At 36.6% G+C, this 16,042-nt stretch overlaps 1 protein-coding gene across 9 annotated transcripts in view; it reads right to left on the bottom strand.

The window, feature by feature from the left end:
* ITPR2 (inositol 1,4,5-trisphosphate receptor type 2) overlaps nucleotides 1–16,042 on the bottom strand; it is a 497,457-nt gene that overhangs the window by 135,643 nt on the left and 345,772 nt on the right. For all 9 annotated transcript variants that reach the window (XM_035028030.1, XM_035028031.1, XM_035028032.1 and 6 more), the window contains 3 exons: nucleotides 14,166–14,276; nucleotides 9,527–9,622; nucleotides 7,652–7,774 (listed from right to left, as the gene is read on the bottom strand). In XM_035028030.1, coding sequence (XP_034883921.1) covers nucleotides 7,652–7,774; nucleotides 9,527–9,622; nucleotides 14,166–14,276 — 330 coding nt within the window. The remainder of the gene's footprint in view (nucleotides 1–7,651; nucleotides 7,775–9,526; nucleotides 9,623–14,165; nucleotides 14,277–16,042) is intronic.

Here is a 16,042-nt window from a genome sequence, read left to right as displayed (position 1 = left end):
TCTTACTTAGTACCTGTATTACATGAAAATATTATCAGCCTGCATGCATTTTTACAAGAAATTATTCCCCAAACTCTTTTTTGAGTATCTACTATATGCTAACATATGTAGTTGGCATAGGACCAGAAAAAAAAAATTGTGCCTGTACACACAGAATTTATACTCCAGGGGAAAAATTTATTATTAATTTTGATCATGATGATAACAAGAAATTATCTTTATTCAGCTTTTTTTGTTATAATACTGAAATTATAAATACTAAAGTTTTAGAGTATGTCATGTCCTAGTCATTCATTCCTTCATTCAATTTTCATTCATTCGCTTCTTTCATTCATGCAACATTTATTAGATGCCTATAATCAAGGTCTTCACAGTTACCAAAAATGTTGACTTAATTCAAATTATTATAATTCATTTCATAAAGACATAAGTAGATACCACACAAGAACCCTACTAATATTCCCAAAAGAAGTTCCTTTCTCTAAAATATCTCTGGTGCATTTTGGCAGAAGTTGTTGCCTCTGATGGAATGTTCTCCCTCCTCCTTCTATCCTTGAAGATTCAGTTCAAGTGTCACTGCTTCCATGAATCCTGACTCCTAGGGAACATGTATCTCATGCATACCTGTTTTGTGCATACCTCCATTTTAACAAAAGCATGTTAATTGTGAGTTTCTGGATAGCATCTTTATTCATCTTTCCATTTTAGCAACTGAAACAGTGCCTGATGTAAGAGGTGCTCAATAAATGTTCTTGAATGGCTATCTTAAAATAAATGAGCCTCAGGTGCATTGTATATGATTATTATAATATTCGAGTGCTAACAGCTGGTTGAGGGTCTAGCTACACAGATCTTTTGATTATATAATCTTCCCATGTCATAATGCAGAAATAATAAAAAAGTAAGTTCTGAGTCTAAGTTATCTCTGAAGATATAATCCCAGATTTAGTAATAAGAGGAGTCCACGAGGACATGGTTTATAGGAGTCACATGAATGTGATATAGAGCATGGGTCACAGAGAGAGCTTTAGCAGAAGAGGTCAGGGCCAAATCCAGACCACCTTCAGGGTCAGACAGGGCATGTGAATGAGCGCTGGGGGAGCAGGTGAGCCTGGGACAGTCTGGTGATCCACGCCAAGCTCATTTCCAATTTCAAGGCACTCTCTGGGATGTCTCCCATATCTCCCCATTTCATACTGCTGGTATTTGCTTTCTCACTTAGAGTGAGCTTCAACTTCAGCTCCTCAGAGAAAACCCTCCTGATCCCCAATCTATAATAGCATTCCATAATTGCCTTTTATCACACCCTGTTCTCACTTACTGCAGGGCTTGTATCACTATCTGCTGTCTTTCTGGTCTGTCTACTCTTCATTGCTCCCGGTCAGAACATAAATTCCCTGAAAGCTGATCTCTTATTAGTCTTCACTGCTGTACACCTACTGTCCAACACAGTGCCTGGCGTCTAGTAGGCACTCAAAAGTCCATGCAATTGAATGAAGAATAAATGAGAAATTTGGATCTTCTATTCCATAAGTGGCAAACTATGGCTCATGGGCTACATTCCACTTGCTGGTGAGTTTTGTTTAGACTGCTCAGTGTTTTTAAAAATATCAAATGTGTTGTCAACATTTAAAAATTAAGAGATTTTACATTTTTCAAAAATTTCAAAATTCAGGTTTCTTTTGAGATATTGAAAGAAATGGAAATCTAGGGCCTGTAATCCAAATTGGAAAGTCAGCAGACGTGAGTAAAGGCTGCCTGCTTTGGAAGAGGGTCACCAGACTGTCCCAGGCTCACCTGCTCCCCCAGCGCTCATTCACATGCCCTGTCTGACCCTGAAGGTGGTCTGGATTTGGCCCTGACCTCTTCTGCTAAAGCTCTCTCTGTGACCCATGCTCTATATCACATTCATGTGACTCCTATAAACCATGTCCTCGTGGACTCCTCTTATTACTAAATCTGGGATTATATCTTCAGAGATAACTTAGACTCAGAACTTACTTTTTTATTATTTCTGCATTATGACATGGGAAGATTATATAATCAAATACTTAACTAAATTCATTATACACCAGAAGAAAATCTAAGTGAGTGTTTAAGAGATATCAACGGGGCAGAAGAAACCTATCATTAAAACATTAAAAAGCAATTAATCAGGAAGAAGTAGCTATAGCTACTATGACTAAGATTTGTTACTCTTAATTAAAATTCACTAACAAAAAATGAACCCTGTCAGAAGAATGGATAAACACATTTTCAAACAATTCACATAAAAAAAATAGAAATACTAAATAACATGAAAAGAGAGTCCATATGGGGGCACCTGGGTGGTTCAGTCAGTTGAGTGTCTGACTCTTGGTTTCAGCTCAGGTCATGATTTCATGGGTTGTGAGATCAAGACCCACGTCGGGCTCTGCACTCAGTGGGGAGTCTGCTTGAGATTCTCTACCTCTGCCCCTTCTCCCCTCACCCTCTCTCTCAAAAAAAAAAAAGAGAGAGAGAGAGAGAGAGTCCATTTTACTGGTAATCCAAAAGATGGGAATTAAAATGAGATACCCTTTCATCTATAATTCATTAATTCATTTAACAAATGTTTGTGAAGTGGTCACTATGTTCCAAACACTGTAAGTTTGGCAAAGATTTTTTTAAATGGTAGTAATTTTAGGATTCAGTAAGATTAGTACCATCACACATTGTGGAAAACAATTTTATGATATGCATCAAGAACCATAAAATAGTTACTACCTTGTGACCTAATAATTAAACTTCTTGGAATTTATCCTAGGGAAGCAATCAGTGTAGCAAAGATTAATGTATAAGGATGTTAATCATACCATAATTTATAACATCAAAAACATTAGAAACCTAATATCCAACAATAGGAGTGATTAAAAAAATTGTGCTACATTCAAATGATGAATGATTATGCAGACTTTAAAATTATGTTTTCAAAGACCATTTAGTGACATAGGGAAATACTCATGAAAAATTTTAAAACCTATATTTTAAAAAAGAATTCCATATAGCCAATTAAAGTGATCCACTCTTTCTTGCCTTATGAGCCAGGAGTTATTTTTGATTTCCATAGGCTTGCTAATTAATACTTTTCTCCATATACATCTTAATTCTGGTAGGTATTGAAATAAAGGGTCCTACATGTTCACTGCAGCATTATTCACAATAGTCAAGATATGGAAACAACCTAAGTGTCCATCAATGGATGATGCATAAAGAAGATGTGGTGTGCATACACACAATGGAATATTACTTAGCTATGAGAAAGAAGGAAATCGTGCTGTTTGCAACAACTTGAATAGACCTTGAGGGCATTATGTTAAGTGAAATAAGTCAAAGAGAGAGACATATCATATGATCTTTTATATGTGGAATTTTAAAATGTTGAAGTCAGAGAAACAGAGAGTAGAATGATGGTTACCAGGGGTTGGAGGCTGGGAGAAATGGAGAGATGTTGGTCAAAGGGTATAAGCTTCCAGTTATAAGACTAACAAGTTTTGGGGATCTAAGGTACAGTATGGTGACTATAGCTAATAATACTGTAATCATATACTTGAATGTTGCCAAGAGAGTGTATCTTAAATGTTCTCACCAAAAAGGAAATAATGATGCAATGGGATGAAGCTAATGCTATGGTGGTAATCATTTTGCAATATATAAATGTGTCAAATCAACACATCATACACCTTAAACTTACACAATGTTATGTGTCAATTGTATCTCAATAAAACTGGGGGGAAATAAAATAAAGTTTTTCAGACCGAAAAACAGAAATTACTACGTGGGACCAGAAAAATAATATGGTTTAATACATGTTAAACATATACAAAGTACTGAAGTATGTCCTAGATTGCAGGCAGTGACTATTCTATGGAAAGACAGGAATAAAGAGGAGAAGGAACAGTAAGAAGGCAAAATATAAAAGAACAAGCCCACAGCAGAAAAAGGAGGCAGAGATATCCAAGGAGAACATGTGGAGAACAGAAAGTCAAAAAGGACCAATAGTTGAATTTTAAGGAAATGTTCTGCACGCACCATAGTATTAGAACTTAAGAAATTCCCTTTTTGATGTATTTATAGTTTTATGTAGATCAGACAAGACACTTACAAGAAGCATTATTTGTTTCTTGTAACACCAACCACAGGAAGGGCCAAAAAGGATGTCACGGTAGAAAAAGCAGAACTACCTCACTACCATGAAAAGAACAACAACAAAGATTGAAAGTCTGAGTGCACCGAAATAAACTGTCTATACAAAAGATGATTATAGTAAAACAAGGAGGAAGTTGAGCCTTGGTTTTGGAATTACTGAACTGTGCAAGGGCAGAAACCAATCTGCATGGTCATCAGCATTCAGGAGGCAAAGGATTCCATATCCACAATGAAAGCAACAAAACCTGGGCTCAACCAAACCCTTGGAGCGCAGCTACGTGGCTGCTCCTGAAAGCAAAGCACGGGATTCCTACACTTTGCATTTCTGCTTCGGTGTGGTAGCTGTTTGGACAACAGATTCATAAGGTACTCAGCAACCATGGTTTGGCCTCCCAAGAAGCCAAATAGAACAATGCCAGCCTAGAGAACGCCAAAGGAGTCACTCGTGGAAAGATCCAAAAAGCTCAGTGGGCTTTTTTGCCCACTGAGTGAAAACTGAATATTTCATTAAAAAAAAAAAAAATGGTGGGAGGAGTCACCCAAGAGAATACATTTAAAAGTAATAAGGTAACAATGTTCTGTGTCACTCTAAGAAAATAAGCAGACAGTTGCTTAACTCTCACTGTCAGTTACACATACTGTTCCATATATTTTGCCACTCCCATCCCGTTTTTTGAGTTCCTAGAAGAACACACATGGACTCTGGTTTCATATTTACTCTTACCATTGAATCACAAGGCTTAGAGTGTCCAGCAATTCAGAATTTTCTTCTTCCCTATACTCAGTCTGGCTTCATTTATGTATCTCTATGTTATACCATCCCAGCTCTGCAAACTACTGCTTTTTCAACATTTTGGTTTTGCGAAATTAAGAAACCTCTATATATCCGTTCAAGCCATTTTCACATCCGTAACTTTATCTCTTCGTTTCAGTAAATTGTATCCTCTTGTTCTTTTTTTTTTACTACTGAATTCCCACTCCTTGGACAACACCACCATCATCTTTGAATCTAATCTGTTCTCTCCAAGCACTGTTATAAACTTACACCCATCAAGATCATTGACCCTTATGCCATCTGCATTTTTAACTTCTTTCATATTTTATATCATGATCCTTCATTCTATGATCAGCTCTTGCATTCTTTATCCTCGTTCTCCATTCTCCTCCACATCTTCCACAGCCTGTTTTTAAGATCTGTACTCTCTACTCTTATACATAGTCTGCTTAAAAATGAACTGGCCTAGAAAAGTCTTTTCTTGACCTCGACATTGTTACTGTTCCGCCTATTATACAGGTAATCTGAGATGGCATTTTTAAATCTCCTCTTCACGGATGTGGGTGATAGGTTCAAACATCTGCCAGTCTACCGGTTCCAAGGCTGACTTAGTTGGGCTGGTTGTGCATTTCCCACTGAAAGGCTGTCTGTCGGGTCAGGACTTGTTCGCGTAGCCGCTCGCTCGTGCAAGAGGGGACAGCCTCCTCAGATAGAGTGAGACTAGCTTTCAGTCAAGAAAACATGGGCAGCTGAATTCCCCTACTTCCTTCCTCTAAAATTTTCACTGCTCACTCTGGCCCACTCTTCCTTGTTGGTTTCCTTCCACAAGGCTACAGCTTCTGAAATAGCTCCTTGCCCATGCACATGCTGGGCCATCGCATTTCTCTCTTCCTCCTCGTAGCCAATTTGATTTTAATTTTCAGCCAGTGATGTTTTTTTCTTTCCACTCATGTTCAATCTGTAGTCATTTCTTTTCTAGACTGACTCCATTCCTGTCACCTGAATTTTGCTTTCTCTCTAAAATGACAGCTTTGGGACGCCTGGGTGGCTCAGTCGGTTAAGTGTCTGCCTTTGGCTCAGGTCACGATTGGGGGTCCTGGGATCGAGCCGCACGTTGGGCTCCCTGCTCAGCCAGGGAGTCTGCTTCCCCCCTCCCTCTGTCTGCAGCTCCCCCTGCTCGTGCTCTCTCTCTCTCTCAAATAAATAGATCTTTAAAAAATAAAAATAAAATGACACCTTTTCCATCTCCTAAACCTCTGTGTTCTTCCTTCAACTTGTCCTTCATTCTGGCTTTCAGTTCCTCAATACCTAAAATTCTCTTTTGTCTTTCTAGCTATAACCCATCTGCCCTTATCTGTTTCTGGTCTATATGTGCACTTTGCTATATGATGAGAGACCCAAAAATCTCCACAGGGATCGGAACTGTATTAAAAAAAACAGAGCAGCTTCTTTTGTTAATATATTTTAAAACCTGACTCCTTCCCAGAATCTTTTGTAAAAATTACACTCCAGTTTACATACATCATACAATTACACAGAGAAAAGAAGGGCAGGAAGTGTCTAAAGAGCAACCTTTTAACACCTTAAAGTGACACAGTGCTGTATATGTCCATTATATCTCAATAAAACTGGAAAAATTAAAAAGTGAGAATAAATCACTGTACTGTATATCTATCAGTGTTTGTTCAATCAATTGGCAAGCTGTATGGGGAAGAAGGAAGAGGGAGAGGGTAGACAATGTGAGAAGATGACTAGAAAGAAAGGTCGGGAAAGTCTACAAAGTTTGGACTGTATTCCATAAAAAAGAGGGAGTTACTGTAAAAAAATCAAATTGGCACTGTACATTTAAAATTTTTAACTCCTGGGGCACCTGGGTGGCTCAGTCATTAAGCGTCTGCCTTCAGCTCATGTCATGGTCCCAGGGTCCTGGGATCGAGCCCCGCATCGGGCTTCCTGCTCTGCGGGAAGCCTGCTTCTCCCTCTCCCACTCCCCCTGCTTGTGTTCCCTCTCTCACTGTCTCTCTCTGTCAAATAAATAAATAAAATCTTTAAAAAATAAAATGAAATGAAATAAAAATTTTAACTCCTAAACAAATCTTCATTAGAAGATGCAAATTTAAAGTTAATCTTCATGTTAATAAAATTAAATTCCTCAAACAACACTTATCAAGTACCTGTTTTCATAAAGTACTATAGGATGGAAATGGGTCCTCTAAAAGAATTTAAAATTTAAATTCTTCATCTCTGTTAGAATTCCAGTGAAACCAATTAGAGGCCGCCGCTTCTGGCTTCTGTATGAAGCATGCCAACCTACAACTTGAGAGGCCAGAAGCCGTCTGCAAGGTTTGTCCTGATTAGACCCAATGTACCCCCTTACTTCGCACTCTCTATCTTCTCAGTTAGCCTCTCCTCCTCTCTCCTTCAAGCTTCCATTTGTTGTCACGGTTTGTTTATTTCTCAGCCTCTGACCTGGCACTGTCTCCTGGCCCAGCAGTTTTGGGGGGCAAGCATCATTCTCTTGTGGATCAACACTTAGCAGAGCTCTGGGAACACAGTCGGGCATTCTGGGAGGCTTTCCCTTTCCCTGGCTCAGAGCAAGGGCAGAGGTGCTGAATAAATGACGGGACCAGAACTTGAAAATATAACAAGTCATGACACAAAACACAATTGATAAGATTAGCAATAATACAAGATATTAAAATGTGACACCTGATGGGCCAGGATGTAGATGTTGTGTCCAACATCTTTTGGGGAAACACCATCATCTCCGCCCTCATCATCCCCATGGTCACATTCCAATCCTTGGTTATAGGCATTCTTCATCACATCCACCTATTAAAAAAAAAACAAATAGGAACAACAAGATTTGAAATGCCACAAACAACAGGCATTTTATGTTGTTTATGGGGTATAATTAAAAACTGCAACACTTCCTAAGACTTGAAAAGTATAAAAGAACTATAATTGAAAATGGCCTTGGAAACCATCTTTATTTAAATGAATGTGAAAGTATTTTTCTACAATATTTTCTGTCTTCCTTGAAAAATTTTGCTTTGATGTCTGAATGTTGACAGTGCCAAAGTTCCCATGAATTAGGAGACTCCGGAACCCTAATAACCATCCATTATGTATTAAGCACCCACTAGGTAACAGGGACAAGGGAAACTGGACACCGTCTTCTGCACTGAGGACCCAACAGTGAGTATAACATAGTATGTGCCCTCCAGGAACTTACTGTCCAGTGGGAGAGTCAGCACGTCAAGAGGTGAACACAATAGTCCCACAGCCGCTCTAAGTGTGAGGCACTGAGCACAGAGTGGGGGCATGAACTCAGGCAAGAGACTGATGGTGAGCCACAAGGAGGAAGTGGATGTTGAGATAAAGGTGTTGTAGGCAGAGGAGATTGTATTTTCAAAGGGTTCTTGTACAGTGCTGTTGTTGTATGAACATGTAACTCATTGCTCCATTTAACCTTAAGAATAGAGAATGTCTTGCTTCTCTTAGCCCACTGCCTTACAGATACGAGACTCTCTGTAAATATAGGCTAAATAAAATTGCATCTTACATTTCTCTTTATCAGCCCTGCTCAACACCATTCCTTACTATTAAAGAGAGAGCAAAAGAGTGTCTTCAACAGGATCTCCCCGTAGTGCCAACAGTGGTGCTTCTAAGACTGGGACCTAGTCATGGGGCCGCTGAGTGATATGGGTTTGAGTATATTCTCAATGCTTTTAAAACCCAATGCTTTCAAGGAAAAAAAAAAAAGAGAGAGACAGACAGACAAACCAAGAAACAGACTCTTAACTACAGAGAACAAACTGATGGTTACCAGAGGGGAGTGGGGTGGGGGGATGGGGTGAAATAGGTGATGGGGTTGAAGGAGGGCGCTTGTTGTGATGAGCCCTGGGTGATGTATGGAATTGTTGAATTACTATATTGTGCACCTGAAACTAATATAACACTGTATGTTAATTATACTGGAATTGAAATTAAAGAAAAAGAAACTTAATGCTTTTAAAGCATGCTGATATTACTTCCTAATTTCCATGTAAGTGAGGAGGAAAATATAACTTCTACAGTAAGAAGACACACTAATGATCTCTGTAGAATCCCCATCAAGTCTTCATATGATTTCCTTTAGGCCAAGCATGGTGCAACATTTCACTGATAGAAACAAGTACAAAAGGTATTGGTTTTATTTTTATTGTTCAGAAAGAGGTCTAAATAAAATTTTTGAGGAGCACAAACATTTCTTAGACACCTTTCTCATATATGCCAATACACAAACTAAAGCAAATTTATTTTTTGGGGGGGGCAAAAAGAATTTTCAGATAGTTTAACAGACTGTGACACTATGATTAAGAAAAGTGCTTAGAGTGGATAAAACCAATGAAGTAAGGACCCAAATCACACAGGTTTTTGCCATCACAGGGCCTCCTGAGTTACATGTAAAGGTAAGTTGTGATGTGCTATTATGTCCTGGTAGAGCAGTGAAAGCCACTAGCCCTCTTTCCTGACATGCATACTACAAATTTATCCCTTTTAGGATGAACATTATTAATACAGTTTCAAAAATTTTCTTACCAGTTCCCTGGGTCTCATGTTAAAAAGAATTCTTTCCGCATTCTCACTGTCATGTCTGCTTTCCATAATGGCCAGCAAAAGCTTAGAGGCATTGTTCTAGAGATACAGATTGAGTTAATGCACATGGAAAGACTGTTTCATGGATTAACAATCCCTGTGTTTGTTTTAGTTGACATTACCAGGACCATTTAAAAAAAACAAACAAACAGAATTTTAAACTGCTAATTTCATTTGGCTAATTCACATTTTAATATAGAAGGTTTCACTTGATTGTCAACACAAAATAAAAATAATGAATCATGAGAGGTATGTTACAAAGAATATTTTATTTTATTTTATTTTTTTTAAGATTTTATTTATTTATTTTTTAGAGAGTGAGCAAGAGAGAAACAGCATGAGAGGGGAGAGGGTCAGAGGGAGAAGCAGGCTCTCCGCCTAGCCGGGAGCCCGATGTGGGACTCGATCCCAGGACCCTGGGATCATGACCCGAGCCGAAGGCAGACGCTTAACCATCTGAGCCACCCAGGCGCCCACAAAGAATATTTTAAATATTGGCAAAAGGCTGTTTTAAATACAAAATTGAAACTTCATATGTAATGCATTAAAATATACTATTTTCCATCACCATTTTCTAAATAGACATCCTTGATGCCATTTTAACAAGATGGTAAGGTGAATTTATCAATAATGTATTTTATAGAAATGGAATATAATTTAAAGAACTTAGCACAATTGTTTTTCCCATGAAACATGAATACATATTAGCATATCAAAATTTTAAATAAATTTGAGCAACAATCACCGAGAATTAATCTATAAAATTTTAGATTCATGAGTTAGTAAAATAAAAATTTATTGATAATAGTTTACTGGTCTCACTCTACGGCAGTATATATGCAACATGTTTACCATCTGGGTTGTAGAAGAAGAATATTTTCTTTTGTTTAATAGAGACTAAAAATAGTTTATGTTGTCTTTGATGTTTCCACTTTGGTTTATAAGTATATATTCTCAAATATGTAACCTGTAGATACCATTAATGTTTCTGATATAGTTGATTTATAATCCAAAGAATTATAGAAAGTCTTATTACACAAAGCACAATATCCTCAACATTTGGAAAGATGTTTCTTTACACTGTTTTCAGTAGCACTGCCCCAGAATTGCGGCAAACTGTGAAATGATAAAAACCACCTGGGAGATATTTCTACAGTGTTTTTGCAATATTTAGATAAAAATCTCAAGCTCCACATGCAATCTTTGATAGGAGCACAAGAGAAGTAGAGTCAAATGGCTTTAAGATGTTTCTCAGTGACTAAAAATTAACATCTTGTAGGATAAAAACTTGAACTGAATCAGCTGTTTGATGTATGCAGACATTCACCACATAAATTGTGTTAAATTTATACAAATTAATTTTACTGACTAGCTTAATACCAAATTCTATCCAACTATTCTGTTCTTTTAGGAGTGCAGCCTAAAGACTATCTTTAAATTACTAATGTTAGCAGCAATGATGTCTGATGATGATGGTAGCAAGATCACTGACCCATCCTGAAAAAAAAAATTAGTATTTTGTAAGGGAAGTGGCATTATTTTTTTCTGGTCCATTTTCAATTTTTTGCAGATTTGTACCTATCCTAAAATCCATTTTTATAATCTAGCATCCTATACAAACAACATACCTAAAATAATAAGGTTCTAGGATTAGTGGAGAACTTAAATCCTCAGAGCAATCTGAACTGACCACACAGAATTCAAAGCTAAAACCTTGGCAACACTAACAGTATTCTCTAATGAACCTCACTTAGCAGGCCCAATACATAATAGCTTAAAAATACATCCAATCTCAGAATACCATTGGCAATATGATTTTTTTTCCAACCAATCTTCTTTTTACACTATGTTGAAAGAATAGAAATCTTGTTGGGGCGCCTGGGTGGCTCAGATGGTTAAGCGTCTGCCTTTGGCTCAGGTCATGATCCCAGGGTCCTGGGATCAAGTCCCGTATCGGGCTCCCTGCTAGGTGGGGAGCCTGCTTCTCCCTCTGCCTCTGCCTCTCTCTCTCTGACTCTCATGAATAAATAAATAAAACATTAAAAAAAAAATAGAAATCTTGTAGATGACCTGAAATCTGAATCAAATTGAAAGTATAAGAGCCTATATACACTAAGAAATCAAATGTGTGTGTTGGTGTTAACAGATTTTCTTCCAAAGGAGGCTAGAGACCTTTAAAAAAAAATACCTATTTACAAATTCAAAACTTTGCAGTCACAGATCAGTCATGAAATGTAAATTAAAAATTAAAGGACAAGACAGATACATGAAAAAAATGCATAAGACTTCATAGTAAATGAGTATATAGAGTTAAGTATACTTAAAATTATAAATGAAAGCATAAATGATTAAGCAATTAAATTTAAGGATGAATGATACAAAATAAACCTTAATGTAGCATTTTGTAATATGACATACTCTATAATGTTATGGAGAATTTATAATTAAAACCATTCTGCTCATGGAAGCCCCCTAAAATCTGCCAATATATATCATTCTGCCTTATAAGCATTGTTCTCATATTGTCCATTATACACAAAGCTTCATAGCTTGTTTAGAAAGGTACATATGCCTTGTTCTTTAAGTAGAAGACTATATTTTAAATATTTCAAATCAGATCTATTCACCTGGTATTTTATATATACCTTGATTTAGCCAACATCACATTTCAAAAAAATATACATATATAGTGGTTAGTAACAAATGAAATTTTAAATAGTCCTTTTTCAAAAAAGCATTTTCATTTGAATAGCGAAAAATATCTATGCACTGTTAAGTAATACCCCATCATTTAGTTTTTTACATATGCTTGGATTTGTAAATAATCTGTATGCCTATACTTGGTTTTATTTTTTTTAATACTTTGTTTTAAATTGATGAATCACAGGGCTCCTGGGTGGCTCAGTCAGCTAAGCGTCTGACTCTTGGGTTCGGCTCAGGTCATGATCTTAAGGTTGTGGGATCAAGCCCTGCGCCCCTCTCTGCTCTCAGCGGGGAGTCTGCTTGTCATTCTCTCTCCCTCTCCCTTTGCCCCTCCCCTCTCAAATAAATAAATAAATAAATAAATAAATAAATAAATAAATCAGTATTTTCCTCCATTAAGTTGTATCAATTAAAAATGAGATTTAAAGATACAGTCTTTAGGATTTAAAGAGCCAAAGGCCAAGGCTTCTATATGTTGTTTCTTTATGAATTATGATTAAAGATAAATTTAAGATGAAATAAACATTTTTCTAGTAACTCAACTTGAGTTGTCATATAGGCCGAGGCAGGTTTCATTAACAAAAGCATGATGCTAATGAGGAAAAGGACACAAGTTCAATCTACATACAGATCACCTTTGTTCTGTTCTATGAACGGAAAGATCCAAGGCTCATACATATTGCCAATGAAAACAGTGAAAAAATAAAAATTCACCTGTCTATGAAAAGAAACATTTGCTAATTAGGAGCCCCTAGCCCAATCTTCACATAAGTAGGATATATATATACATTCTATTATATATCTAAATCTATATTTAGAAACAAAATTACAAAAATATCATTCCTATTTTTTCTGGCCATAAATTTACCGATACAAAGTTTAATTATATTTGCTATGGGCTCCTGGGTGGCTCAGTCGGTTAAGTATTTGACTCATGTTTTTGGCTCAGGTCATGATCTCAGGGTCATGAGATCAAGCCCCCACACAGACTCCACGCTCAATGCAGAGTCTGCTTAAGATTCTCTCTCTCTGTCCCTCTGTGCCCCCACCCCCACTCATGCATGTGAGCTCTCTCTCTCTCTCAAAAAAAAATTGCTCTGATATTGGATGGACCTGTTTTTACAAAAATTGTATTTAACTGATGATTTTTTTTACCTCTTTAACACTAAACACAGTAATGTGGTCTTTAATAATTTATCTGTATTAAATATCATGCCTTTGGATTTGGGATTTATTTAGCTTCTTGTGTATAGTCATCTATTTCCATTTAAAGAAAAAGTTGAAGAAATTTTTTAAAATTCCATTTTCTTCCTGAGCTCTGATAAATGGAACTACTGGGAAGTATGTGCACAACTTAAGTTAAAGCAGCTTCTCAAAGGGAGTGTGAACATTGCTTACAGTATTTGACAAAAAACCACGATTCTGATGTAAAAGAAAACAACTTTTTGAGAGAAGAGAGCCATGAAACTAAAATGCAGCCCTTCTTTTACTTGCTCTAATTCATTGTGACTTGCTAGATAGAATTCTGTAGTCAAGATGAATTAAAAATATATGGCAAATTGAATGTTTAACACCTTTTTTTCCTCCATGTAATAAAAATATAAAATAAAAACAAAGAGAAGTAGTGAAACAAAGTGGCTACTTAAAAGAACTTTCAGTAAAGTACCCTCCAACTGAACATTACCTCAAAGCTTATTGGACGTTTATTGGGGTTTAGAGCACATTATACTTTCACTATTCTTTTCTGTCAATTCATTAGCTGAATAGATGATAATACCTGGGTTTTTACAAGAGCTACTTGAAGATTCAGAGTCAATTCTGAAAGGAAGTTTTATATAGAAAATGTCACTTTCACCCCAGAACAGTGGATTTACTCTACCTTTAGTTGGAGCACCAGATCCATTCGATATTTACCAAGAGGGTTTATGTCATTTAGAATCAAAGCAATGATGATATCAATCCCATTTGATTCATGAGTAGCAATACATGTCTAGAAAACAAAGTGTTTACCAATGTTTTATTTACAACATAAAAGCACTAGAAATCATCGGACATAAAAGAACAGTCACCTTAGTTTTTTTGACCTTTAAAACAGAATTAAGATTTAACTTTATGATTAAATCAACGGTTTAAATTTGACTTATTCTTTCATATCGAATCTTTTGATTGATTAGTATTGATTAAATGGCTTTGAATGCAGAACACTGAAAGAGACAATGTGTGTAAATAGGTATCTTTTAAAATGAACCATTTTTATAGAATTTCAAAGAACTTCAAAAATTAAGTTAAATACCCTTTTCAGACAACAAATTCTAATATGCCCTCCACTAGAGGAGTGCCTTAAATTCAGAATTTTAAGATCTGATTTCTCCTGGCTAAGAGAATATTCCAATTTATGAAAGGAGTGTCCACAGTATGTCTGAGGTTTGTAAGTCAATGTCATTGGCACTGATGTAGCGTATCAGTTTAGCTGCTACTGAATGCTGAATGAGTCACACGTGATGCTGCTGCACCTGCTGGGGAGCAGCAGACAAGGAAGACAGGCACCTTCTAATGTTCTGGGGACATCTGTCAAGTATGGTGGTTGAGGACAAGTTCTGCAGAGTCCTTAAATCTGAGTGATTTATAGAGGGACCTGACTGGGGGGAAGTTTATAAAACATCCTGAGAGATAATCAGTATTTTGAAGGTTAGGGTCTACTGTGACAGGATCCTGATTTTAACTCAATGGGTAGAACTTGAACATCAGAAACTTGTGGGTTGGATTTCGTGGAACAACACGTTACAATGCAGTATCCAGTGTCAAGGGGGTTTGAAAAATGGAAACCCAGGTGAGTTAAATGAGAAAGAGTAAACTCAAGGTAACTGAAATAACGGTTATTTTTCAGAATGGGCTTCATTTCTCCCTTTGCACAAAAAATTTTTTACTCCCCCAACACAAGGGAAAGGTATCTTCCATCCATCTCCCACATTCCCTGAGGTTCTTCTGATTATTAAGACACTTGCTAGACTTGGAATCGATTTGCAGATCATTTCTGGAATGTTCTGGCAACCTTCTTTTCTCCCACACATTTTCAGAGGTTGGGGTTCAAAGTAAGGATATTTTGAGAGTAATGTGGGATTCATGTTTATTATCACTATTTATTACTGTCTTATTATGTTATTTTATCATTAGTTTTTACTTTTAGAGCCTACCTGACTTAGTAAATTAATTTCAAAACTCAATTTCATCCTTTTATAAGACCAAAAGTGGGAAATATGTGTTTGATATTATAGATATGCATGTTTATTTACCAGCAACAAAACCAAGTCTCCAAATTTGTATATTTTTCCTCAACTTTTAAATCAACAGTTAAGTTTTCTTGTATCATTACCCTAGGAGACTGAAATATAATCCAGGAAAATCCAGGGCAAAATCTGCAGACTTCTTTACCAGGTAACATGCACATTACAGAGGGGGGAAAGTATCCTCACAACAAATTCTTTATGTCAGTAATTGTTGGTTTTTATTCTACATACCTATGTATGCATATGTGTGTACATGTTTATACATACATATGTGCATATGTCATACTTTGCAGCCTGGTTTTTTTCACACTTCTTTTCTGTTATGCACTGATGTTTGGTCTCAATGGCTTCTTTAAGATTTATATCCAGAAATGTTTACCACTTGAAAACTCTTTCTTCCAGGCTGAATCCATGCTTGCAATGATAGCCCCGTAACACTTAAGTGGATGTGAACAGTTAATTAATAAAT

Source organism: Mirounga leonina, unplaced genomic scaffold (genome assembly GCF_011800145.1).
Source record: "Mirounga leonina isolate KUSES-001 unplaced genomic scaffold, KU_Mleo_1.0 Mir_201, whole genome shotgun sequence".
Classification (NCBI taxonomy): Eukaryota; Metazoa; Chordata; class Mammalia; order Carnivora; family Phocidae; genus Mirounga; species Mirounga leonina.
Note: the sequence above shows the minus strand (reverse complement) of the source record. Positions and strands in the feature narration are given on the sequence as shown.